We start from the raw sequence: 26,205 nt of genomic DNA, 5'->3' as shown, positions 1-26,205 counted from the left end.
CGAATTCTTCCTCACGTGGCTGGGAGCAGAAGGCAGACACGTGAGAGGTAACAAGGCTCCTTCGGTTACAAACAGGGATCCTCCTCTTGCAGTTTCTAAAGGGAAGCCTGGGTGAGGCGTCCAGATGCGACACGGGCAGCAGAGAAGGGGCTGTGTGAGGAGCTGCCTGCACATCCCAAAATTACCTTGAAAATGGCTCGTTCTCTCAGCAGCCTCTCGGGCAGGTTCTTGCGTGGCAGCTCCCGTGTGGTCTGCAGCTCCTCATTCCAGTCTCTGGTCTGAAAGAGTCAAAGCCTTGTGGGAAGCAATGCGTTGTGTGGGAAGGGGCTGGCAAGTCAGTGTTTCTGCTTTACGAGGCATTTTGTGAGAGAAGGGAGGGGAAGGGGCAAGAATTCAGGCTGCCGTGGAGCTCAGAGGAAGTGAATTAGCAGCAGGAATGAACACTCCTCGTGAGCGGACTTTATTCAACAGCAGCCTGGGACAGATCTTATGTTAGCCCAGCTTATGCGGTGCAGCTTAACTGAAACAGCAGCTTGCTAGCTCTGGAGGAACATGGTGCAGGTTTCAGTAGCCAGCATGCTGTGACGTGGGTCACACCACAGGTGGACAGCCGCTCAGGGGCTGCAAGACTTGATGTCACAAAGCTGCAACTGAAGCATTTGGAATAGTTTGTTCAGAGAGACAAGAGCTGTTCCAGGCCTGACTGGCACAGAGGAGCGCTCTGCCTTCTGTGCAGTGGTGCTCACAGGAGCAGGGACATGGGATTTATAAAAGCCTGAGCAGCAGTTGCTCCTCTTGGACCTCTAGGTGCTGAGGGAGTTGCAACCTGAGCAGCACAGCCCCTATAGTCAAGTGCACTGTGAAGAGCGAGGACTCCCGCAAGTTTTCCCTTGAGGAGCAAAACCCTTCCACAAATACCAGAGGTCTATTTGCTAAAAGCTAACCGGTTCCCAGTGCAGCTGGCAGCAAAACTCTTGCCAGCATTCTCAGGCAAAGCAAGACCAGTACCTGTCCAGGTATGTGCTCTTCATAGCCCAGTCTAGAAGTGTAAGCGTCTTCTGCCCGGACGCAGTCCATGGCATGCTCTGCCTGGGGAGCCGTCCAGCTGTACACTTGGAAAGGAGTGGCTATCCTTTCAAAAGGGTGTCTCTGAACCCTAGTTTGGGAGTGAAAACAATCAGACATTTTCCAAAGGAAGATTTCTTTCTATTCTAAGAGAGTTTTCCCGCTGCTGCAACATCAGCTTCTGACAAACAACAGAACAAGATGAACCCTCACGAGCGGCCCAGGGGACTTCCATTTAACAAGCGCTAGACCCCACGATGACCAACTGGCACGGGCAGCAGCTCTCAGCAGCAGTCTGCAGAATTACCTGGGCTCTCCCCACCCTCATCTCCCCAGTCTTACCCTCAGTTGCAGCACGGGAGATCCCCATCACCCTCTGCATTCGGCCGTGGGGGATGCCCACTCCCAGCTAGCCACCGCCCAGACTGGCCCTCAGCTTTCACACCGGGCCATACAGGCTGCATCAGAAAACCAGCCTACAGCACACATCCACTAATGAAGTGAAAAAGCAAGTTACACTGAATGGCCTCTTGTGTAATCTGTCTGCTCTCAGCAGGTGCTGGAGTCTCATCTGTGTTTACTTCTGGCCCAAGCAGCAATACAGTATAATCATTTTTAAATGGCCAGATAGTCACAGTGGTGGCTTTAGGCCACTGCTAATTTCCAGCCCTTGTCTACCATCACTTTCATCTTCTTAATGAGAGCAGAAGCAGAGCTCCTGAAAGCCACACAATGTGCCTGTCAATTTGCACCCTGCCGAGCTGAGGCAGTTCATTAAGTGGACTCTAAAGAATGACAGGCCTTTGCACAGGACCCACTGTCCTGGAGCAGAATAAATGGTCCCTGCAGCAAGGACAGGAGAATAAAACAATGCATTATTGAGGTTTTTATTATTATTATTATTATAGGAGCTAGAGGAAATTAGGGAAGATGAACGTGTGCAGATATATTTAAAATAATTATTGTCTCTCCACCATAAGCTTACACAAAGCCCTCATGTTACTTTCCCTGGTATTTTACGCTTCAGTCTCTTTTTCGGATTCAGGGGAGAAGCACCTACTGATCAGGCTACCAGCCCAGTCACTGCTGCAGCGTGTGGCCGTGCTTCACATTAACTCTTTGCTGCCTGGTTAGCTAGGAAATCATCAAATCTGCCAGGAGGCACGTAGCCAACATGGACTCTCGGTGAGGAGACCCACACCTCACGAGCTGGTGCACACGTCAGCAGTTTCCCTCGTACGAACACTGCAGCCCATCCCTGGGCTTTCTCTCCCGCTGCACAAATTGCCTTACGTGTTCAGTTTCTCAGCAGGGACAGAGCACGTCAGATTCCAGGTGAGCCCCGCGACTGATACTCCCATGGCAACAGAAAGCTGTTGTCCCCCCACCCTTTGCTTTAGGCTGAACCGAAATCCGTAAATCTGCATGCTGTAAGCAAGAGTCATCTGGGAGCTACAGCCAAGAGAAACCATCCAGTGGATAAGGATCAGGACTCCGGGCTTCCACCGGCCCCTGTTACTGCCGTGCTGAGCAACAGACAAGTCACGTCAGCCCTGACAGCTCTGTGTTTCGAGCGAGAGAAAGCCCTGACATCAGGGCGCTGCCGTGACATTTAGTCAGGTGTTCTGTGGTCCTTTCTGCAGAGACCCACAGGTCCCAACCACCCCACCACTGCGCGAGCCCGGAGAAAGCGGGCATTGCAATCCCCGCTGTGTCAGCGGCGCCCAGCTCCCACAGAACCAGCTGCCCAGCGGAGCCTCGCCGGGCAGCTTCACAACAGACTACTCAAGGCAACTAGAGAGGAAAAAGTGCTGCTACCGTTTCTTTTGCAGAGCAGAAAAGTTTTTTTTGAAGGTAGGGCTGATCTGGTTAAGTAGTTCCACCAAGGAATGACTGAGAAAACTGGGGTTTGCAGGTTTGGGATTGAAGTTGTACGCTGTAGACCTGCAAGAGAAAAAAGAAACAGTCACAAGCCGTTGTCATACCTGAGACTTCCCGTGCCCTAGGAACACGGTACATGAATGAGAGCTTCCCGTATATGTGCTGCATGAAAGGCCTGCACAACCTGCCCTTGCCTGCAAAATGCAGAGCACAGGGCCCAGGGGCAGGTGGGCTGCAAGGGCCCTCTCCAGTCTCTCCACACGAGGTATAGCTAGGAACCCTCTACCTGGGCCCAGCAAATTTAGACTTTACCTTCTTCAGCCACCACCAGGGCCAAGAAAGGCTTGTATTTTTATAGCTGGGAAGGATTGATTTTACAGAGCCTCCCAACAGCCGGTGCCCTCTCAAGATACCTCATCTCCTGGCTGGAAGGCTGAGCACCAGACCTGCCAGGAGCACACCGACAGGTCCCCTGCTCCAGATCACTTTTTGCCAAACTCAAAAAGACTACTTGTTTCATGTTCATTGTGCCACCTGGTCTCCCGGGACCTGTATTCAGATGTGTATCCTTAGACTCATTACTTTTAACACTTTTACAGATCTGGGGGCAACAATGGACTACAAATTATTTCTTCCATAAGCTAGTTTAACCCAGAGCACTTCCACTTCATTATGAAACAGAAGGTAGAAGCGTGCTTGAATTTTATCTTCTATATTTTAAGTTCTTTTCTCTTCAGGCAGCTTCACTCTTCTGTGAATTACAACCTTGTATTTCAAGCATGCAGTTATGGTTGCTCAGGCGATTATCTGGGCTGCAGGATCGAGGCCACCCAGAGATGTTTCTGAACTGATGTTGCCCAGGTACAGCAGAGTTTGCTGCTCTGAAGTTCTCTTCTGTCCACCCTCAACTCAATAGGTCTGTTACCAGGCTGCTGGGCTGGACAGACCCTGCACCTCCCTCAGTACTGCCACTCTGACAGACAGTGGCTGTGCTGTGCCTGTGCAACAGTCTCTCATAGTCCCTGTTTAAAAAAAAAAATAAAAAATAAAAAATCTAGTCAGATCCGTGCCCAGTTTGGTAAGTTCTGACAGGCTGTGCTTTTGCTTTAGGGCAAAATGAGATCGTCGCAATGGTCAGGAAGGAATTCCCTCCCCACTCAAAATGCTCTAATTAGCTGATGACATTATGGAATGTTTAAACTTTCCCTAAAGCATCAGGCATTTACCCACTGTGGAGAAATGGTACCAGCATAACTGAACAGCCCAATCCAGTATAGCAACTCCTACAAACCCATGTGCAGCGAATTAAAATAGGCTATTTTCCACCAAAAAAACAAACCCCCAAAAAGCAGCAATTGCTTGCTTGTGGGTTCTCCTCCAGTTGGCTGTTGCAAGCTCCCTGCTGCAGGGCAGGACAGGAAGAATCTCAGTCACTCACTGATTCAAGTAAAATCCTCGAGTGGATGCAGTGATGCTGACGTGCCGATCTTCCACCGTGATGACATATAAATACATGAGGTCCCCATGCATTTTCCGGTTACCGGGCGGAGGGTTCCAGCCACTCATGGTCAGTACCTTTAGGCACTGCAAAGGCTACAGAAGAACACAAGAGAAGCAGCTCCTGTCAGCAGGAATTTATTCCCTTGAGTTACAGAGCTATCCGATGTACATGCCAGATTCCTTTTACCTGCTGCCCTCGCCTGGTTCCAGAAACAGAGCTTACAAAAAATCCAAAACCAGTCTGAAGAGCATAGTCATCCTCAAGCCATTTGCAGTCCACTAATTTGCCTCGGTTTGCTGCCTTTCACACCGTAAGACACAGGTGAAAACAGACACCCTGGGCCTTTGGGCTGCACAAGGCATGGATTTCTCGCAGTACTGGTTTTCAAATGGCAGCTTCTAGACCGGAATCCAAGTGGGAGGTTATGGGAAAGCTACGGGTAGTTTGTAGTGACCTGCAGATCCTGTCTCCAGGACTTTGCAGAGAAATGCAGTGGTCCCTTCCTTGACACCCCTCCCAGCAAGACTGGCCATTTTACACCCTGCAGATGTCCAGGCTTGGTGTCCAGTGTTTTGCACACAAGCTCTTGGACTTTATTCTTTTGGCTAAGCAGTGCTATTCCAGCACTCATTAAGCACCAAGCAGAGCAAATCCCAAAGTCCACTTCAGTGCAGCTTTCAATCCCTGAACACCAGTTTGCAGCAAGGAATGTGCCAATAGCTGTTTTAATGACACAGGAGAACTCTACCTTCCAGTCTCTGTTCTGGGGCTGAAGGGCACACAAGGGTCTCTCTTTGCTACCTGGCAGGATATGTTCAGGAGGGGTGCAGTCAATTTGTTCCATTTCAGTACCTTTCTTCTTCCGTTTTCCACTGTCTAGAATGGACAGAGAGAGAAAGTCAGCGCTGAAAAATGTAGCATTCCCTCCTCCAATAATTATTCAAGGAGGAATGCAGAAAGTGCTCCGTGTGTTTCTCTGCACCCCTGAATGATGTGGGACAGCTGACTGTTATGATGTGGTCTAATGAAGCAAGGAGTCAGGGGAAGGAAAACACTGGCCGCACCAGAGAAGCCTTTTTGCCCCGTACCTCCCAGGTCTCCTTCAGTGAAGACACTCAGGAAGGACAGTGAATTACAGTCCACACCATTAAAAGCATCCGATGGGTCAAGACTCTTCAGAAGGTCCCGAATGTGACGCACGTGTATCCTGGCTTCTCGCACTGTGTATGGCTCTGGTGAGCAGAAAGGGAGGAAAGAAAATGGAATTACACAGTTGCTCTCTCCTTTGAGACACAGGCCTCAAAAAGAAACAGAGGAAAGGGCTGCCAGGTGCCCAAAACCACTCCCTATGAAAACCCCGGCTCATTCCCTCCCGAGGCCTGAAGGAACTTGCCTTCCACCACTTTCAGCAGCGAGCCCTCCTGCAGTCCTTCAATAGTTTTCAGCTCAGCAAAGTTATCGAGGACGTTGCCATCCAGCTGTAGAGAGAAGCAAGTCCGATGGCAGGTATCCTCACGGTCCATCAGAACTTGGTGGATCTCTTGCACCATCTCTTGAGGAGAGACCTGGAAAAGGGAAGGACCCCGAGAGTTATTCTCAAACCTCACCCGTGTTCTTTGTCAGGCTTTGTCCCTCTACTGCAGAATCAAACACCTCTTGTATGTCTCCAGGCTTCAAAAGGCAGACTCTAGCTCTCCCTCCCAGGAAGAAGGCTTCTGGCCCTGCTGGGAGGGCACTGCTACCTCTGGCAGGGTTGGCCACCCCAGCTCCATCGCCCTGGGCTTGGCACCCAGAGGTGCAACAGCCTGGTGCTGTGCCAAGCGTCCAGCATGGGACAGTAGTGGCTGAGAGGACAGTGAAGGAATAGAAGGTGGTGGGGGAAACCGGGGGCTCTTCCCTTATCTCTTCACACCGCGCCTCTGTGGAGAGGCTTTGAACGATGCACATGGAAACCAGGCTGCTTCCTCCACGCGGTCTGCCACAGCACCCGCGGCGCGGTGCAGCACGTCCACTCCAGTGCCACACCTCCAGGGCACGCTGCCTGCAAGTGCATGGCTCGAAACCGCCCCGGCTTCGGCACCAGGGCTGCTCTCCTACCTCCCTGCCCGGGCTCCAGCACCGCTGCCACTGCTCTCAAGCCTGGAGAGCTCAGAGTAGTTTACATAAGCTGCTGTGAACAACACGGCCTGCTAGTATTAGCCTATTAAAACTAACAGCCATGGGGATTTAAAGGAGAAAAAAGCTAGGCTGCGATACAGCTAGTTCTTGGGGGATGCAACTTCGCTGCGCTCTCTGCTAGTCTTGAGGAGGTAAGACTTCCCACTGGGTTTAGACTCCAGATGCTTCTCCCTGAAATTAGAGATAGTTCATCCAAATGGGTTTTGGTGAAGCATCAAGCTAAATCTGAGTATCAGCTAGGCATGTCAACGCCCGTCCCGATCTGGCAGCACTGTCCACATGACACACAAAGAGCTCTTGGTGCAGAGGGGAAGTGCATCATTACACTCGTCTTCAGGCTAGTGCTTGAGCTCCCTGAGCTGGACTAGTGCCTCTCGCTGTACCAAACCCAGGTTAGCCTGAAGGAGCATCATGCCACAACTGCTGGGCAAGCAAGGGATTTTCCCTTCCCTGAGAGTCAGAGCCAGAAATCAAGTTTTCACACCCCTCCTTTAAAACAGCCCAGAAGCAGGAAGGCCATTTCCCACGTGTTCAGCTCTGTGCCTGAGCCCCTCTGCCATGGACAAGAAGCAGCTACACCTCAGCTAATTCCCCCTGCCCTTGCTCCACACTTGGGACCTGGAGCAAAACACCCTCTGGGTCCTTGCAAAGCCCAGGCAGGCCTGTTCCAGCCAGCCTGTTGCTCATGCCTCGCTCTTCCTTCCTTCTTCTCTAGAAGCCACTGGTCAGGCAGCTCCTCTCCTGCACCCTCAATGCCTTTCTGCCTCCTTCCCCACTTAATCCCATCAAAGGGCAGACAAGGCAGGGAGCTGTGAGCAGCCTGAAGGTACTGTCCAGACTGCGGGGGCCAACGGGGGCCTTCCTGGGCACAGTCCCCTGTCCCCTGCCCTCCCTGGCTGGCTGAAGGGACAGTGCTGCCTGTGCCCCGACTCAAACGATTCCCGCCTCCGTTCCCCTCCCCAGCCAGTGAAGGGAGGTACCTGCAGGGAAAAGGGCTCTATCCCTGGCGCACAGATCTTGACGGTAAATCCCGTGTCCTGTATGACAATGACCTCCTGGTCGTTCCCATCTTCTCCCGGGTCAGCTTCCTCGTGGCCGTTCTGCCTGGCATCCTTCTCACCCTTGAGGCTCTCGTGCGGGCCGCTGCCGTTCATCAGTGCCATGCCAGACGGGTGTTCTGGGCGAGAAAAGAGGGATTTACACAAGGTGTGAGCCAACAGACAGCCCTCCCCAAGTGGCTGGAGAGACTGGTTCGGACACCACCACTGTCCTCTGGCCAACCCAAGTGAACCAGGGGTTAAAAGGCAGCAAGCGTTTTACTCTGCACTTGGTGTTTACTAGAGATAGGTGTGCCAGGCCCTTCCCTACCTTCCCCTCGCAGCATAATTAACATGCTCTTGCTCGCCTGCGGGGTTTACATCTTCCACAAACTGTGTGTGGAGAGGGGAGGGAAGGAAAGCAGGAAGGATGGGTCAGCGTACAACACATTCAGCTTAGTCTTAAGAAGCCTCTTAATTAAAAGAAATGGGTGTGTGGTGCTTTGCGGCCCCGAGGCAGCTGTAACCTCTGCACCAACATGTTACACAGCTCCTAACATACCTCCTGGTACGCTACTGTTCGGCCAGGAGAGCAGGGAGGGGAATGAGACAGCAGTTGCATTGCGAAGCTGCACATCACGTGGCAGCCAGGTTACTCCACAGGCACACAAACAGCTCCCACGCCCCGGCCCACATCTGGCCACCCTCCGCATTTCCAAAATATTTCATAGAGATCCCGTGGTGCCAGGGCAAGGCTTTGCCTAGGCAATTTTATTCAAGCAAAAGGTGACGACATTTTAAGTGCTCGTTTAGACAGATGCGTCACAGGGACCGAGCTCTCTGCACCTACTTCACCGCTCCCAAAATGGTTTGTTTTCTTTTCCAATAAGGTGGACAGTGTCAGAGAGCTGATAAGATCTAGGAAGTTGCAGGTCTCCTAGAGCAGCCTACACCCATCAAACAGGGCTGGGGACAGCGCTAAAGACGATACACTGCGTTGTCAGACTGAAGGGCTGCCAGGGTAAGCTGGACTCGTGGAAAAAGCCCTTGATGGTGGCTGTCGAGAGAGGGAAGAGACGCCCTTGTCCCCAGCCTGGGAGCAGGGCACCGCTCTGAACCGCCCAGCCCGGGCAGCGAGGGCTGGAAGGGAGCGGGCGTCGTGCCCGGTGGGGAGCGTTCGCAGCACGGCTGGCCCGGCCCGGCCACGCACAGCCAGCACACCCGGCTGCTGGAGCCCCAGAGTCACACCTGGAGGTTCCAGCTCGGTGCTCCCCGGCACCCGCTTGCAGGTGGCACAGATAGATCGGGCTGGGGGCTTTCCCAGGCGCTGGGAACAGCCTTTCCGAGAGGCTGCCTGGGGTCGGGGCGGCTCAAAGCCAGGATAACGCCCTGAGGCTGCTAAGCACCAAGCTGCAATCCTCCAGCCAGCTCCACCTGGCAGGTCTCTTTCTTCCTCCTCCTCACCTCCTAGCAAGGCATCAGTCCCAGCCCCAGCCGTGCTCCGGGGGAGATGGCAGCTCAACCTCTATCAGTTCCGATATCCAGACTGGCGCTGTGGCTTGAAGAGCTAAAGCTATGATGGCTAGTTCTCACCTATCAGCCCCAACTGCTCTGGCAGCCCAGAAAAGTCATCCAGCCTTCACCACATAGAGGAACAGGGGTGGAAATGCCATGTCCCCTTGCACGCCTCTAAGAGCACGACACAAGGCTGCAGCAACAAGCCCTCCTGAGGGGTCCCTGGAGAGTCATGCTCCTGCTCCAGACTACGACTGCCAACAGCAAACCTGCCTCAGAGACAACCGTCGGGGCTGAATTAGGCCGTGGTGAAAGAGCACGAAACACAAGGACAGCACGCCCGTTCCAAAAGGCAGCAGGTAACAGAGCTACCTTAAGCAGCCTCTGCCGCCTTCAGCATCTTGGCAGCTGCTGCTCAAGTTCCCTGTCACTTTGCGTATGTCACCAACACAAGCTGTTCATTTCTCTGACAGATGAAACCACGGGCAAGCCAGACAAGAGGCCTGGCTCTGGCGCTAGCAAGCTGCAGTCATGCTAGAAAGGAAAAAAGAAAAGCTCCACGCAAGAGTGCCCCAAGAGATGTGGTTTCAGGAAAACCACGCCATGCCCAGAGGGCTGGGGAGAGCCCCTCGTCACACCCTAGAGCCAGCACAGCCACACTCTTCCCGGACTGCCTGAACACGCGGGGACAAGGAGGGAGAGTGGAGAAGCTACACCTGGGGCTACCAGTAGCACAGACAGGACAACCCGCCAGGCCCCAGAGCCAGCCCCTGCCCACCCAAGCAGGGCAGGATCACTGGGCTTCTGCTCCTGCTGTCACAGCCACGAAGGGGAGGCAGGATTTGGCCGAGGAAGGCTGTACTGCTGACCAAAGAGCCAACAGCATGTCTTCAGCTGCTGCGGCAGCAGACACCATGGGCAAAATCCAGTGGTGAACCCCACTGCCCCGAGACCCCCTGTCTCCACCTGCCCATGAGCAAGGACTTTTTCCAACAGTGTCACAGATGACAAGCTCGAAGTGCTGCTTACAAACAGCGGCCCTTCGCTGGCAGCTGAGGCGTGGAAGGAGCAGCCCGTGGGCTGCGCCAGCTCCCGTCTCTCCGCTCCCGTTCCCAGCCGCATCGCCTGCCCCGATGCTCCCGCAGTCGGCCCTGTGCCATGCTCCGGGAACGCTCCTGTGCCTGGTGGTCATGCTACAAGGCTTGGCCAAGGATGCCTTCCAACCAACCGACTCAGCAGCAGCAGCGAGGTGGGCACTGAAGCTACTTCTGTGCCAAAACAGTTGGCAAGATGTTCCCAAAAGGGACACTGTCATCCCTGCGTAAATGTGATTTTGGTTTATGTCTTTTTTCTAAGCAAGATCCAGCAGAAAAGGTGCCTCCAGAGCAAGCAGAATTTAACAGGCCAGCTTGGAGCTGGAAGTGGGGAGGAGGAAGGCAGTGCATAGGGACTAACCAAACCAGGAAACAGGCTTCACATGAGAGCTGAGCAACCCAGGCACACACTGGCCTTGAGCACAACAAACGCCTCCAGCCACAAAGCAAAGACAGGGAAAGCTTGCATCCAGTGAGGAAAAGCTACCAACCAGGACCACACTTCTGCTTTTCACTACTAGTGGTTATCAGATCCCCAAACTACTGGTTGTTTCAGAAATCGGAAGATTGTTTCTCGTCTACAGCAACACAACATATTCACACTTTCCATCCCTCTTTCCCTGCTTGAGTGAAGATGGGGCTGGGGCAGCTTTGCTCTTTGTGACAGAAGAGACATGTAGAGGCAACACCTTCACATCTCACGCCAGAAGATTCAGCTCCAGCCAGCACCGTCTTAAGTTTAGAAACAGACGTTAAGCCTGGACCAGGAAAGACTGGCTGTCCAGCCAGTTAACCCCCTGATTTAAGGCCAGGGAAGGCTTTTCAGTGGGGTTCTTAGAGAATGGGTGCGCTTTGACAAAAACAGCTCGTTTTGTTTCAGCCCCATCTGACAGCAGGGCAGGCGAGCTTGCCCGGAGGACGCGTTGCCTGCTGGGTGCTGACTCACCGCATGTGCTCTGCCCGCAGGGAACCGGAGCTTCACCCACCTGCCTTAAAGTGGGTCACCAGTTCTTACCGCCCGCTGCAGACCGGCTGTGCCGCGGCCTCGGCAGTGCCGGCAGGCAGAGCGAGGCACAGCCACGGGGGACTTGGCTGCAGCACGTTCAGGATGGCAGGAAGAACAACAAGGACCCCCGGCAGCCACCCGCAAAGCCCCCTCTCCTGTTACACACTCTCAGTTCAAGCCCCAGACGGGCCAGTGGCTCTTTGATCACAAGCTCTCGCCCGGAGGAGAAAGCGCCGTGCGGCGCAGCCCCGATGGTTTTGCGGAAGGCGGCTGAGTCACGGGGAAGCGAGTCCCACCCGCTCCGGGGGCCCTGCCCGGCCGCTCCTCCTGCTTACGCCGCCGGAGACGGAGCGGGAGATCCCTCCTGGAACGCGTCGGCCTCGAGACGCGGTCCTGCAGTCTCGACCAGAGGCCGTGACCTCCAGTGTCCCCTGTCACGCCAAGGGACGCGCCAGCGTCCCGGCAAGGACCCTCTTCCTTTTGGCCCTTGGTTTGTACCCGCAGGCACAGCTGAGGCTGCTAAGCTCCGGCTTGCCCTGGCTGGCAGCCGAGCTGTAACACGATGTTCTCATTGCTACTCGGGAGCACAGCGTGACCAAACCCTGAGTGTGTGCAAGACTAAAGCGTCAGGAGAACAGGCAAAGCAAAACACTGAGGAGAGGAGGCAGCGGCACAGGCACCACCTCACCGGGAGGAATCGCCGGCCTGGCTGCGGCTCACACCTCAGAGAGGTTCAGCCAAAGGATTAACTTTCATCTTCGCACCTGGACAACGAGTACACATGCCAAGGTGACAGGCCCCGTTTTAATCACGCCTCTTATTTACAGCAGGCCTGCAGAGGTGGTGGGCACCTCGCGAACCTGACCCGTCGGGATCCCAGCATGAAAGAGGGTGCGCAACGGAACCTGCATGTCACTGGCTGCATGCGCTGATAGACAGGATAGATCACGGCAAGTTTTACTTAATAACTAATTAATGTTCAAGGAAATCTGCTAAACTGAAGTCAGTCACTAATCCTTTTTTTAAAAGGCAAGATTATGTTGCTGCAAGTTAGCCTGGTCTGGAGAGTGGGGGAAGCAACAGAACCAAGCCCACGGGCTGCTCCGTAGAAGAGGCATTTCCTTCCCAACATTTAGTAACAGCAGATACTATTAGAGACCTGAAAACTGAAAATTAATACCCTACTTTTTCCATCACTGAGTTTAGGAGTGCATTTCTTATTATCAGCTCCAGTGTCATTCCAAGGGCCCAAATTCCGCCTTTCCCTCTTGAAAGGTATTTTGAATTCTGAGCAGCCTGAGACAGTTTCTGCACGGTTTCCCAGCCAGCTGGGCCTGTAGCCTCAACACCCACCGCTGGGCTCGTGGAAAGCAAGCAAGGCGCTAGACCAGAAACCAAGCAACCAGCCTGGGTCAGTCCCTATACACATCCCCTCACGCCAGCACGTGCACCAAAAGGCAGCATTCGAGACCAAAACTCAGCCACCGCACAGGGACTGAACAAAACCAAAATACGGTGACAGAAAGGCAAAATTTGACCTTGAGACTTGAAAAATAACAACCTGAGCTTCTCATATCCTAGAAGTCCCGGTGAGGGCAAGAGCCGCTCCAGCTCGGAGCTGTGCCACATCAGAGCCACGCTGTGCCAGTTTGCGGAGAGGCAGGAGAGGAGGAAAGCAGGACATGGCCGAGTGGCTGCTGCCCTCCCACACTGCAGCAACCGGCTGGGGCCCCGCAGCGCTGGGAAGATGCACAGGGCAAAGGAGAAGGAACACGCCATCCCTGAGCTCAGGGCAGCCCGGAGCTGCTCCATCCCTGCAGCTCGGGTGTCTCCTCCCACCCGCGCACGGCTGACGGGAGCCGAGGGCTCTGAGCACACGCTGCACCGGTCCCCAGCCACCCCCCACCACTCCTGTCTGCCCTGCGGCAGGACTGGGCTGGCAGAGCCACCCCCATCTTTTGCACAGACCATGCTTGCAGTCACAAACAAGAGAAGGGTTTGCCTTATTAAGAAAAAGAAAGAAGCAAAACCCCCTTATGTTTGTTTTGCTAGTATGGACAAGGCACAGACAGGCCCCTCCATGGTACGCAGCCCGAGCAGGATACCTTGCCATCTTCCTCATTTTCCTCCTGCCGTGAAGTTAAAATGTCACCTCACCTCCCCTCTCCTTTGTCCTGCCCCGTCCCACGGGCACATGCAGCCACCCACCCCTGTTACGAGCATACAGGTGTTTTGGCTACACGAAGCGCGACAGAATGCCACGCTGCTGAGCACCTAGAAGAGGGAGCTTCTTTTTCTTCCTCCTCTTCTTCTGCTGCTGCTGCTTAGAGGGCAGTGCCTGCACCCCAGAGTCAGGATCACAGCTTGACTTGCCGCTGGGGCAGGCAGCGGGGTCCGTCACTACAAAACCAGTTCTTGCATCCCGAGCCTTAGATGACACCTCTCCAGGTGGGCCAGGCGGCACGCCTGGTTTTTGGGCCGGCGGGGTTTTCCCCGTGCGAGCTGGCAGAGCAGAGGAAGGTGTCCCAGGGCTCCCTGGGGAGGGAGCAGCACCTCTGCGTTCTGACACGCTGTCCGGATGCGCTAAGGTTGTGACTAAACGCAAAGCTGCTCGTCCCTCGCCGCGGCCCCGGCCGGCGGGACGTGCTCCAGGGGCTGCAGCCCCGCCATCAGCTGCTTCCACGTGCTCCTCCCAGCGGCAGGATCTATGGGCTAAGCCGCTGGCCTCAAGTTTCACGCAGCTCTGGCAGGCCTCAAGCGACGGAGCGTGATCAACCAGCCCTGCCGGCCCTTCCCCAAGGTCGGCTGGAAGGACAGCCACCGCACGGGATGCCTCTGCCCGCCGGAGCAGGCCGGCAGCACCAACGCCGGGTCTCAAACTGCTCTTATCACAGACCGTCACCAGTCCTTCTTCATCCTCGGCCTTGGGTAGGTCTTTGATGTATTCGGTGCACTTCTGCAGGCTTCCAGTCACCGCCTCGCTGGGGATGATGTCTGGATACGGCCCCGCACACTGGGCAGCTTCTGGCATCTCTGGGCCGACGGCGCAGCTCGTGGGAGGCTTTGGTAAGAGGGGTGACCTCTCATCGGGCGAGTTAAAGCCGCGTGTCTGGAAGATTAGATCGGTGACATGCCTGCAGCAGTTTGCAAAAAGGCTGTTCCCCATGATCACAAGCAGCCTGGCTCATACAGCACCGGATTGGAAAAGTTAGTTTTGTTTGCACACATATATTGAAGGCCCCACAAGGCAAACTCCCACGCGGCAGCCCTCGCCCTCCGCAGCCCAGACCTGCTCGCCTTCTCACGCAGTCGGCCGCCTTCTCCAAAGAAAATTCCTCCGTGGCCCCAGGGTGGCAGGATGCAGAGGCCCAGCAGCTGACTCCGCGCAGTGTCCTGGGACCCTGAGCTCACGTCCTACGTGCTTGCCAGAATTGGATGCCGGGCTCGCAGCCGTTCTTCCAAAGTGCCACCCGGCGACCTTCAGCCCTCGCCCCTCTCCCCGACTGCCACGCTCACACCGTCACGATATCCACGAAGCCCAAACGCAGCTCCCAGCAGCCGAAGCTCTCTTCTCCCCGCCGCACCAGAGCAAAACCAGACGCGTATCTAACAGGTTCCTCAGGCGCGCTGGCAGAGGGCTGCCGGCCCCGGCCCCGGGGTGGTTATAAATAGCCGGATCTCAAGTGCTGCACCAGTGCAGCACGGGACGAGTGCTGGAGTGCCTCAGCACTGCCAGGCCTGTAAGCAAGGGAGATGCATTGAATTACAAGGCGAGGGCAGTTACTATGGCACGCCTGGGCCCAGGCACAGCCATCCATACTAAGCAGGCGAGCACAAAACAGCCAGGCACTGAACCAGTAAGTAGTTTCCAGACAGATTTTCTGTCCTCTCACCCTGCTCTGCTGTATCAAACACAAACAAACCACAAAACCGCACACACAACCCCCTAACACCACTCCTCTCTCCCTGCTATTTTTAAGAAAGCCCGGCAACTGAAGCAGGGATTAGGGAGCTGGAGATTTCTGCGAGCACCGGGGAGGCTGCAGCCGAGCAGGCCGCGGCATGCCTCCAGCAAGGCCACCCCACAGGCGCCGCTCCTCGCCCTCCCCCGGTGGCATCAGCCTGGCACCACGGCCCCTCTGCTCGCCAGCACACCTCCCGTACCGCTCGGCATTCAGCTACCCAGGTCCCCTCGGTGGTCCCAGTTTCCTGGCACAGATGCCAAGAGCCAGATCTTTCAAACATGCCACGTGATGTGCAAGAGCTGCAGCCCGAAGCGACCAGCCTTGGACCTGCCCGGGAAAGCATTTGTGTCTGGTGAGCAAACCTGACAGCCCCCCCCTGTTCCTGGGCTGACAGAGTTCCTCCACAGGCTTCTCCGCAAGTCTCCCCCAGCGCTCAACACGGCTTCACAGACACAACTCTGCACTGAGCAGAAGAAAAATATTTGCCATCCCTAGCACAAAAAAAAAAATCTCAAAACTAAAACAAAGCCAAGACCAAACAGCTCACGTGATCACTTGCTCAAGGCCAACACACACGAAGGAAGGACAATCCCTTCTCCAAAGGCAGCCCTGGGAAGGCCAGGAGCAGCCCCCCCAAAGCCTCCGTGCCAGCAAGCTACCTGCCAGGAAAAAGGCAGAAACCAGCTGAAAATCAGACCCAAAGCTCTGCACAGAAAACCCTGGCTAGCTCCTGCTGTCTTTATAAAGAGAAGAATCAACAGAGAAGTCTCTCCCCCCTCAACTCTTTTGGGCCCCTGCCCCAATAAGCAAGAGGCCCTAGGCACCCCCTTGGCTGCTCCTTCAACGCAGCAGCCATCAGGCCTTGGAGCCCCGAGACACGGCACCCCTCGGCCTCGGGAGCCAGCACCAACTTTCAGATCACATCAGCATCAGTAGCTCATGCTTTTCTGATGGCTCTTGAAGGAGTTTAGATGTACTGAGAGCTTCAACTCCTCCTCAAGAGGCCTCTGAGGAGCAATCTCCTGGAGAAGTACCTGGTCAGGTCTCATGAAGTAGAGCAGCACTGCTTCAGCTCAAACCAAAGCAAGTTCAGAGCACTGCAGTACGTGCTAGCATTAACACATGGAGGCTGGTGTCAGTATAGCAAATGCAAATTAAATTTTAGCTAAATGATTAAATTAAACAAAATAAATAGTTTAATGAATGCAAATAAACTGACTAAGTGAATAGGCATTAGCTCCAGAGATGGCCCTAGCAGAAATGTTTCTGCAGGACATCCCATCAGGGGAGGTGGGAGACAGCACAGAGGTGCCTCCCTCTACCTCCCCGGCGGAAACCACAGCTTCACAGAAACTTCCAGCACTTTAGGTGCAACAAGCACTTCTTTTAATAAAGGCCCACAGCGAAACCTTAGAGCTGCTCTACTGCCATCATTTAACTCAAATTGGCTATAACCCATCTGTGGGCAGAGGCATAAGCACTGCATTTATTCTGCAGGAGCTTTGGGACTGCCTCGCACAGAGAGCGTGGCAGGGCTGCAGCGTGGGGCTCTCGACAAGGGCCCCGGGCCCGCTGGCCCGGACATCTCTCCTGCGGCTTTAGGAATCCATGGGTGGCAAGAGGGGAAATTAGTCATTCCCAGCTCTTGTGCATCCACCGTAAATTTTGGCTGGATGGACCTAAACAACTCAAACCACATTCCAGCCTGCTTAAGAAGTTTGTGGCTCTTCTGTATTTGTATTGATACTGGGACATTTGCATTGCAGCCATACCCCGGGGCATTCACCGGGTCCCACAGCTGCTCGCTCAGGCACTTATAAGTACCAAAATGCCTCGTGATTTGCATTTGGCACCCTGAGTTACCCACACTCTGCTCTCCACATCTGGGAACTACATTTAAACCCATTTGTAAACTTTCTTTCTGGCCAAAACTTTGGAAACTTAGTCCTGAAACTAGCTGGCTGGATGACCTTGCTACAACAACATGCAATTCGAACATCACAGAAACCAGGAGCAAAGACTAGGACCTAAGGCAAAGTGCAAAGATCAGCACCAACAAAAACATCAACTGTGTTAGGAAGAGCACATTTCTCGAATTTCAAGAGAATAGAGCCAAATGAAGGAATCACATTTCAGACAGATACCGAGAATCAGTCGATAATTCTCCAAGTACGTGCTTTTTATTCTGGCACATACCTTAGTTTCAGAAAGCTACAGAGACAGCAAGAGCCCAAGACAGTGAACTACCCTGTTAGACTTTGCGTGCAGTGGCACCAGCAGAACATCACCCTTGCAAACAGAAGCAGCCACACTGGGTGGCAACAGCCACGGCTCCGCAGTGTCGCAGGGAGAACTCCAGCTTCACCCCGTGCCACCACCGATGCCTGTCACCACCACCACAGAGGCTCTGGTGAAAACTCCATGTGGCACATGCCTGGAAAGACCGACTGTGCTGAACCCGAGAGCCCTGTATAAACCTCAAGGGGATTGAGAGCCCCGAGACCCGCAGAGGTGACAGCAGGGAGCTCTGGGTCAGGCTTGCAGGAGAGATACGATGGCTGCAATGTTGCCCTCAGCCTGTTGCGGGCGGGAGCCTGGGAAACTCGTCTGTCCCGCAGAAACCCCGCTGCCAGGGACATCGAGCAGCCCCCTCCTACCTCGCACAGTGCCATAACCCGAGCTGGCACCAGAGCCCACCGTAACCCCAGCCGGGGGCTGGCAGAGGCTTCAGCGCCGCTGACAGCCAAGACAAGTCTCTCAGCCCAGCGCCTGCGTGGCACAGCCTGCTGCCAGGCAATACCCACGTCCCCATTTCCAGCCTCATACAGCCACAACGGCAGGGGGTTCGCCAGCAGAGAGCCCGGGAAGGAGGGCTGGGGTCAGACTAATCCGACACACAGGAGCTCTAGGCAAGCAGGGCAAGAGTCGCGATCCTGCAGTTTTATGGCCAGTAACTACATAAAATTCCTCTGAGCCTGCAGCTTCATGAACAGGCTATGGTAGAACCTCTCCCTTTAAAGAGAAGGGCAAACCAAGTAAATGCTTTTTTTAAAAAAAATAAAGTACCATTAGTCTAATGTCACTTAGCTGTAGGGGACCTTACTTCAGTGGCCTGCTTCATGGGATTCTTCTCACCAAGCGGCTGGTGAGCAACATGGCAGTTATTTCTTCAGCTTGAGAAAAGAGCTTACTTCAGTGAGTGTAGACCAGTTTTCCCCACTCAAAAAGGGAAGGTTTGACACCTGTGTCAGCACCTCTACACCGAATTGTCAAGAAAATCCTGGATAACCATTTGTCCCAGACTCACGAACGCCAAAGGGGAAGAATGCAACAGAAAGCTCAACTGCCAAAGAGGCACGTGAGCCCTGCTACATCAACCACGCGCTTGCAGGAGGTGAGAACAAAACACTAACCCTTAGACAACCTTGCTACTACCGGTGAAAAACTGACCTGCTTCCAAAAAACAACAGCCACCGCCACCACGGGAGCGGCTATGCTTTGGTTTTCATCTTTCACACCCTGTCCAAGCACTGCCCCATGGACTGGTTTTACTTCTCAAATGCAAATAAAACAAAATGCATGAACTTCAGACCTTTAAAGCTTCTAGAAATAACAACTTTCTAGTACAACCAATTGAGCACGATGCAGGAAAGCAAAGCAAGCACTGGGAAGGGGTGTGCTGCCAAGTTTAGTCATTTACAGAGGACGAAGACAAACACAGGACTCTGCAACACAACGCCATTTTTACTGTGCGTGAGGCAATTCTGTGTCTGCGGGTGGATTTATCTAGGTGCATGTTCCTGACCTACTTCTGCTTTTCAGTTGGGAAACCCACGAGCAAGGCTGCTCAGGCAGAGCAGCGAGCTTCCAAGCAGGAGCTCAACTGTTACCCCACTGGCAACCGCTCCAGACGCAATCCCCTCGGGTTCCCACCTCTCATCTTGCCACACAGATGCTGTGTTATCACACTCCTCCTCTTAACCTTGTAGCAGTGATCAGATTTCTCTTGCACAACATTCCTCCGATTCTCCCCCTCCAAAGCCCGTTACAACTGCATATTAAAAAAAAAGCCAAACTCGACAGCCAGCAATTCAGCCCTTTCCAAAACACCAGCGGACCTCCAAGGTCAGGCAACAGACAGCGATAGCAGATCCTGAGATTAAGAATCAGTCTTCTGACCTTGTTACTAATGCACAGCTACGCTTGCCTCCACAGCAGTTTTCCATCAACACCTGCATTCTCTGCTTTTCTAAGAAGACATGGCTGAAGACATGGGCCGCTGGGAAGAACGGGGACGGAGGGACCTAGCTAGAAATAGCAAATCTTTGGACAAGGCAAGGTTGAAAAGCATTTTATGGTAGCTAGAAGCACCGCTAAACTTGCACCAGAAACTTGTTGTAAAGCAGTGACAACTGCAGGAACAAAAATAATCCAAGAAACTCTATGCACAACGGCGGTCTCTTGATCTTGTGCTAGCTAGTAAGAAAGGTAACTGAACCTCTAACTGCTCCCCTCAGAGATCACAATAGGAACCCCAATTGTTCACGTTTTTGTGTTTCTGCACTCAAAAGGACGGAGCGGCCCCAACAGTTTTGTGTAGCTGGGAGGTAGAGAGGAGCAGTCATCAGCCCGCTCGCCTCTTAAAGGCCAAGAAAACTCCCCCCCCGCCCCGCCTGGCAGAGGGGTGCATTTCCCCAGGGAGAAGCCCACACGGAGCCTGCCCACCGCCCGGCAGCGCCCACGGCCTCCTCCAGACAAAGCAGGGTGCCCGAGACGGGCGCTCCGCGAGCCACACAGGCAGTGGCGGGGACACCAGGCTGATTTTCCCTGGCTGAACGAGAGTTCTGGGAACCAGAGCTTGTACGCTGCTGACGCCAAGGGGGGCAGGCTGCCCCCAGCTCCACGGCAGCCCCTCTGCCTGGGAGCAAGCGGCCAGAGGCACTGCCTCAGCCCCAGGAAGGACAGGAGACTTCCTCCCCCCTCCTCCCCAGACCCACGAGGTGCCAGAGCAATCCCACAGTGCTGAAACGTGGGGAGGATCTTTCCACCTCTCTGGCTCCTTCAGCAATCAGTTTGCACCCTGAGAGGCAGGGATTACGCAGCGTAACTTTTTAACCCAATTGCTGGGCACTGCAGGCACGACGCCTGCTTTAAAAACAGGCAGGCGAAGGGGGAGGGGGAGGCCTTCAGCACCGCGCTCCCCGCTCTTGAACTGTGTCCAGCCTGCTCCAGCACCGAATGCCGATGAACTTTGCTTTAGGTGACAAACTTCAAAAATTCACCTTGCCACCATAAAACCAGGGGAGGAAGTGGCGGGTCACTCGCTCAACGGATGTGAGCGCCTCAGGACGAAGGCCAGCCGCAAACCACGCCGCTTCTACCTTTTTGTCTCTCGTACCTTAAAGATTAAAGAAAACAACTGAGCCTGAGATAACCTGAAGATATGACACACCAAACTCAGCAAAACCCAGAGCAGGGGACAACCTTGCAGGGTCGGTGCCCAGAGCCCTGGAGCAGGCGCTGGGGACGGTCAGGACACGGGGCTGCACCTCGTCCCTGGCCTGAGCCACTCGGGCTCTGGTTTAAAGCACGAGCAGCCAGGAAATAACGAGTTAAATACGTAACCTCCAGCCGCGGTCCCAACCGAGCCGGCTGCCCTCCCCGGGAAAGCCCGAGCTCTTGTTTTTGCGTATTCCCTAAGGCGTCAGTGGCTCCTGCACCCCCAGGTTGCAGGGCAGCGCAGCCTCCCTGCGCACCCCACCAGACGCGCCGAGCTCCGCAGGGCCCAGCAGCCCGGTGTCCGGTGGGAGCCCCGCGGCCTGCCGACCCCGCCCGCCCCCGGTACCGGCGGGCCGGGCCCCGCGGATCCCCCGCTCTGCCCCGCAGCCAGGGGAGCGCACGGGGCCCCGGAGCGGCCGCTCCACCCCTCCACACCCCCCCCCCCTCCCCCGCGCGGTGGTGCGGCGCGGTGAAGGTCACCTTCACCGGGGCCCGGGGCTCGCCGCTCCGCCGGGACGGGCCCGCCCGGGGCCTCCCCACGACGCGGCCAGCCCCCCCCCGCCGCTTCCCCCGCCTCGGCACGGACGAGCGGCGGGAATCACGCGCGTCCGTGCCCCGCCGCGAGCGCCGCGGCCTCCGCACCGGGAACGCGGGGGGGGGCGCCGGGCCTCGGCGGAAAGCGGCAGCGCTCGGGCCGGGAGGCCCCGGGGAGCGCGGCGGGGCAGGTGGGACGGGCCCGGGCCACGCCGGCGGGGTCCCCGCCCCCGCAGGGCGAGCGGCCGGAGCTGGTAGAAGCGCTTCGGCTCCCCGCCGCGACCGGGACCGCGACCGGGACCACCCCCCCCCGGCGCTGGGCCTGCGCCCCCCGCTCCCGGCGCCCCCCCCCCCCCCCCCCCCCCCCCCCCACACACACTTCTTACCGGGGCGCTGCTGCGTCTCCGCCGGCCGCCGGCCGCGGGGCCCCGTGTCCCGCTGCTGCTCCCCGCCCTGCGCGGCGGCCGGCGGCATCTCGTCCGCTTTAATGACCATGGGCCCGCGCCCGCCCGCCCGCCGCGAAGGACAGCGCCGCTCCGGCCCCCACGTGGTGCCGCGGCCCCCGCGCGCCGCTACGGCACGCCGCCCGGGACCAACCTCCGCGCCCGGCGGCAACGCCTTAAAGGGGCAGCGCCGCGCCCGGCGCGCTCCGCCCGGCGGCTTCGGGGCGGGGGGGGGGGGCTGGCGCCGGCCCCTCGGGGTGTTCCCCCCACCCCGGGAAAGGCGGGCAGGAACTTTGGGGAGCGGCCATCTTCGCGGCGGCGGGGGGCGCGGGCTCCCGGTCGGCCCAGCGGTTCGTGGAACAGAACGGCTCGCAGACTGGTTTGGGTGGGAAGGGACCTTAGAGCCCCCCCAGTGCCCCCCCCCCGCCCCGGGCAGGGCCCCCTTCCCCCAGCCCAGGGGGCTCCCAGCCCCGTCCAACCTGGCCTTGAACCCTTCCAGGGAGGGGGCACCCACAGCTGCTCTGGGCACCCGGGGCCAGCACTCAAGGCAAAAAATTTCTTCCTTACATCTATCCTGAATCCCCCCTCTTTCAGTTTAAAACCATCACCCCTCCCCCTATCCCCACTCCCCTGATCAAGAGTCGTGTCCCCCCCCCACTTTCCCTGTACCCCCTTCAAGCACTGGCAGCCGCTCTGAGGGCTCCCCAGGGTTGTGGAGGGGCTCCGGGTCAGTCCTGGGGACAGTGGCAGAGATGTTGATGGCTTGTGGCTGGAGGTGCTGGGGCAGGACAGGACAACCCTCTGCAGATTTCAATCACTTTATTAAGAAAAAGGTGTATTACAACAACTCCCGAAGTACAGCTCTATACTCTAGTCTCTGGGTATCAACACGTTTTGAAAAGCACTTGGTTAAAAAGCAAAGTTGACATTAACATCATCCTGGCGAATAATGGTGTCATGTAGTAAAATGAACATTCAAATAAAGCAGAGCAGTGTCAAACCTTTGGCATCTGTCCCGCCGCAATGGCTCTCCCCAGCACGAGGCACAGGCTTTTATTGTTCTCAGCTGAGCTTCGCAAACTCAAGCCAAGGAGAATATCTGAAACTGCAGCTGCTCTGGGAGCAGGGGTGCTGTACCCAGGGGTGCTTCCCTCCCAGCCCCTCTGCCAGAGCCCTCCCCAGGGTCCCCAGCACAGCTCTGGCCAGGCAGAGGTGATGTCCCCCCTGAGTTCCGTGCCCGTTACACCCTCTGCAAGGACTGGGATGACAGCGACCTTCTGCACGACCTTGAAACACCCGAGCGAATACAGATGGTGCTCATCCCTGCAGGGCTGAGGGGCTGTGGCTCAGCACCCTGCCCACATCCCCCGGGGGGAAAGGGTCTGCTTTTCAGACATACAAAGATCGGGCCAATAGTCTCATTCCTGCCATAATTGCAATGACAGGAAAGGAGATCTTTTGTAGAAGCCACAAGATCCGTGAAATCTATCGGAAAGAGGCCGGAGGTGTCACCGCACCCCGTGGGGGACTGGGTGCCGCTTGGGTTTGTGTTGGGTGGGCTTCCCACACTCACACCGGCAGCTTCGCGACCCCGTTCCTGCCCGAAGGTGTGAGGGGAGGGAGGGTGAACTGATCTGGATGCGGTGACGGTACCGAGGGTCATGCTCCCTGTCCCCGTGCCCATGGGCACCCGCCCTCAGAGACCCGGCCGTGGGGAGCAAAGGGCAGCTTTAACCCGCGAGGAGACGTGGCGCTTTTATCTTTGTGCTTTTACAGCCCGCGTCGGCTGGCGGGATCCTCATCCATCCCAGCTTTCTCTTGCTCACCCAGCCTGGCACACCGGCACTGCTGATCTTATCCACAGCGTGAGGCAACCGGCGGATGTCAGGGAGTTTTCTCTCCCCTCCTATCGCGTTCCCCGTAGGACTTGGCAGCCAGGCACTGACAGTGCAAGAGGGTGACAAGAACAGGCGTGCACCGAGGCAGCTGTGGCGTCACTGCAGCGAGACGGGCTCGTCAGGGCTGCTGGGAAGCGAGGGCTGGTGTTCCCGGGGAAGGGCAGGGTGCCACGGCTTCGCCGGGGCAGCAGGAGCCGGTGCGCACGCCGCCGCCGAAACGTTCACCTCGGTCCCGAAAATGAAAGACCATCGGCGTGCTGCTGCCTTCCCGGTGGGGAGAGCGAGCTGGGCTGTGCCGCAGCGCTGCCCCTGCTCCGTCTCCTGGGGGCTGATCTGGGGGGACTCGTGCACGGGGATGTGCTGTGCAGAGCAGAGCAACCCCCGGCCTCCAGCCGCCCCAGGCAGGACGTTTCTTGCTGCGTCGCTGCCAGCTTTCCTGGGCACGCAGGAGAGACCACCCCGCAGCCCCTCCGCAGCAGCAGCCCCCGTGTAACGCCCCCCAGCTCTGCCCTGTGCCTAACTCCGCTTGCAGTAAGGCGGTTTGCAGAAAGCCTGGTGCTCTCCCTCGGGCAACGCTTCCCCAAGGCAGCAGGATTAGGCCCGGCCGCAGACAGGTCTCTGCGCGGCGCTGTGCAGCAGCGACCAAGGTCGTGCAGCCTCCCAGGGGGGTTTTGGGGTGCGGCCGCGCTCCTCAGGCCCTCGCAACAGCACCCTCGCAGCGGGGACGGCAAGGACGCAGCCAGGAGCGCTTATATGAGCCCCAGCCAACACATTCAGAAAAATATGGCTTTTTAATCAACAGGGTCAAGAGGGGGAACTTCCCCACCCATCAGCCCAGGGTTCAAATAAGTCCAGGGGAGCGTGCACCGTCACCGGGCCCGGCTCTGCCTCCCGGTGCCACCGGCTCCAGCGCAGGCACTGCTCCTGCCCACCCGCTGCTGCAGTTTGAGACATCGCTTCCTCAGAGAGCGTCAGGAGAAAGAATAAGGAAAAGAGAGATCAGCAAACCCAAGACATGAAATCCATGAGGCTCTGTAGGGCTGCAGAAAGAAACGGGGGTGCAGAGGAGAGGCGCCCGGCTGTTAGTCTGTCCGCAGACAGCTCTCAGCGCGGCGTGGTTTATACACAACAACCGAGCGTTATTGCTATGCATCCACTTCCAGTCTAATCATTAAGCTTCACGAGTCAACATTAAGCATTGCTTGCTCCATGCAGAGCACGTCGGCGCGGGCGGTTCCGCTCCTCGCTCTGCGCCCTTCGGACACCCAGGGAGCACGGCAGCCCTGCCTAAACGCACCCACAGATCTGGGGGGGGGGTGCTGCTGCACGAGCCCCCTGCCCAGGGAGAGGAGGGCAGGCCCTGCCCGGGCTCCTGCGGCTCCCTGGGGCTCGCTGTGGCTAACGGCAGCCCACGCATTAAAAAATAGGAAAGCTGTCTTTTTTGTTCCTTTTTTTTTGTTGTTGCTTTTTTGATCATTTTGATCATTTTATAGAAATACAAAGATTAAAATAATTTATCTCAACGTCATTTCTATTACAATCATACAGTGTTTTCCCTTCAAAACAAGTGCGTGTGTGTATATATATATATATATATGTAAGAGTATATATAGTATCTCTAGAGCTTCCCTCCCCCCCAAGAAAAGCAGCAGTGACTGAAGCAGGTACAGCACGCAGGAGCTGATCCTTCCCGCTCCAAGGCAACGGTGCCCAGGGAAAAGCACAGGGCTCGCCCTGACAACTCATTTCCAAGCACCCTGCACTGGCATGAAGGGCGGGAACTGGGGGGCTCCCTCTCCATCCCTTTGGGAAACACATCCCCCCCTTGCCTGCGCGTCCCAGGGCTGCGAGGCTCAGGGCCTGCCCAGCTGCCCGCAAGCACCGGGGAGCAACCGGAGTGGGGAGAAGCAATCAGGGGCCTGGAAATGAGATCAACTCCTTGAGCAAGCTGCTAATTAGTGGTGAAGAGGAAAGGATCCTGCAGCTCAGACAGGGTTGCTTCATTTACATACTAGGCACTAAAAATGATGATTGCTGGGAAGGTATTTACACAGAAGGATCATACCTCTCCCTCCCCTTTCCAATGCTCAGGTCAGTCATGAACATCATGATCTTCTCAAGGATTTCATAATAAAAACTCAATGTACGCTATCAGGATTGTCTAGGAAGGAGAGGGGGAAGCAGCTGTGCACGCCGCAGCGAAAGGAACAGCCAAACAGCGCAGGGACACATATCACCCTCTTGCGTGTTAAAAGAGAACAGAGACAAATCCTCAGCAGACCCCCCCCCCGCCCCCGAACCTGAGAGAAACAGCGATTTCCAAAGGCCAAACGGCGCCTCGCCTGCGTGACACCCCCGGGTGCTGCTTGTGCACAAACTGCCCCTTGCCACCCCGCTCTGCCTCGGCGGGGGTGGGCGACAGCAGGGCCCCCAGCATGCCCAGAGCGGGGGCAGAGCCTGCCTTGCACCCCTTCGCAGTGGGAAGGGGGTGGGAAGCATCCCGCAGCCGTATCTAGCGCCAGACTGGGGGCTTTTCCCCCTTGTGCATCTGCGCCCCCCGCACCCCCGCCTGCCTTGGGACGGCAGTTT

General features: G+C 56.2%; 1 protein-coding gene across 3 annotated transcripts in view; it reads right to left on the bottom strand.

The window, feature by feature from the left end:
- Nucleotides 1-21,832, bottom strand: part of CLUH (clustered mitochondria homolog) — a 40,366-nt gene extending 18,534 nt beyond the window's left edge. The window contains exons 1-9 of one of the 3 annotated variants that reach the window (XM_042791451.1): nucleotides 21,662-21,832; nucleotides 7,606-7,802; nucleotides 5,841-6,012; nucleotides 5,536-5,679; nucleotides 5,196-5,323; nucleotides 4,385-4,539; nucleotides 2,884-3,009; nucleotides 1,009-1,156; nucleotides 186-278 (exon numbers count right to left, since the gene is read on the bottom strand). In XM_042791451.1, the coding sequence (XP_042647385.1) occupies nucleotides 186-278; nucleotides 1,009-1,156; nucleotides 2,884-3,009; nucleotides 4,385-4,539; nucleotides 5,196-5,323; nucleotides 5,536-5,679; nucleotides 5,841-6,012; nucleotides 7,606-7,802; nucleotides 21,662-21,770 (1,272 nt within the window). In that variant the 5' untranslated portion in view covers nucleotides 21,771-21,832. Of the gene's footprint in view, nucleotides 1-185; nucleotides 279-1,008; nucleotides 1,157-2,883; nucleotides 3,010-4,384; nucleotides 4,540-5,195; nucleotides 5,324-5,535; nucleotides 5,680-5,840; nucleotides 6,013-7,605; nucleotides 7,803-13,551; nucleotides 14,767-21,221; nucleotides 21,238-21,661 lie in introns of those variants that run through there. The other 2 variants (XM_042791452.1, XM_033004756.2) reach the window with 2 other exon arrangements.
- Between the last annotated feature and the right edge of the window lie 4,373 nt (nucleotides 21,833-26,205).

Source organism: Tyto alba, unplaced genomic scaffold (genome assembly GCF_018691265.1).
Source record: "Tyto alba isolate M040663 unplaced genomic scaffold, T.alba_DEE_v4.0 Super-Scaffold_19, whole genome shotgun sequence".
In the NCBI taxonomy this organism is placed as follows: domain Eukaryota; kingdom Metazoa; phylum Chordata; class Aves; order Strigiformes; family Tytonidae; genus Tyto; species Tyto alba.
Note: the sequence above shows the minus strand (reverse complement) of the source record. Positions and strands in the feature narration are given on the sequence as shown.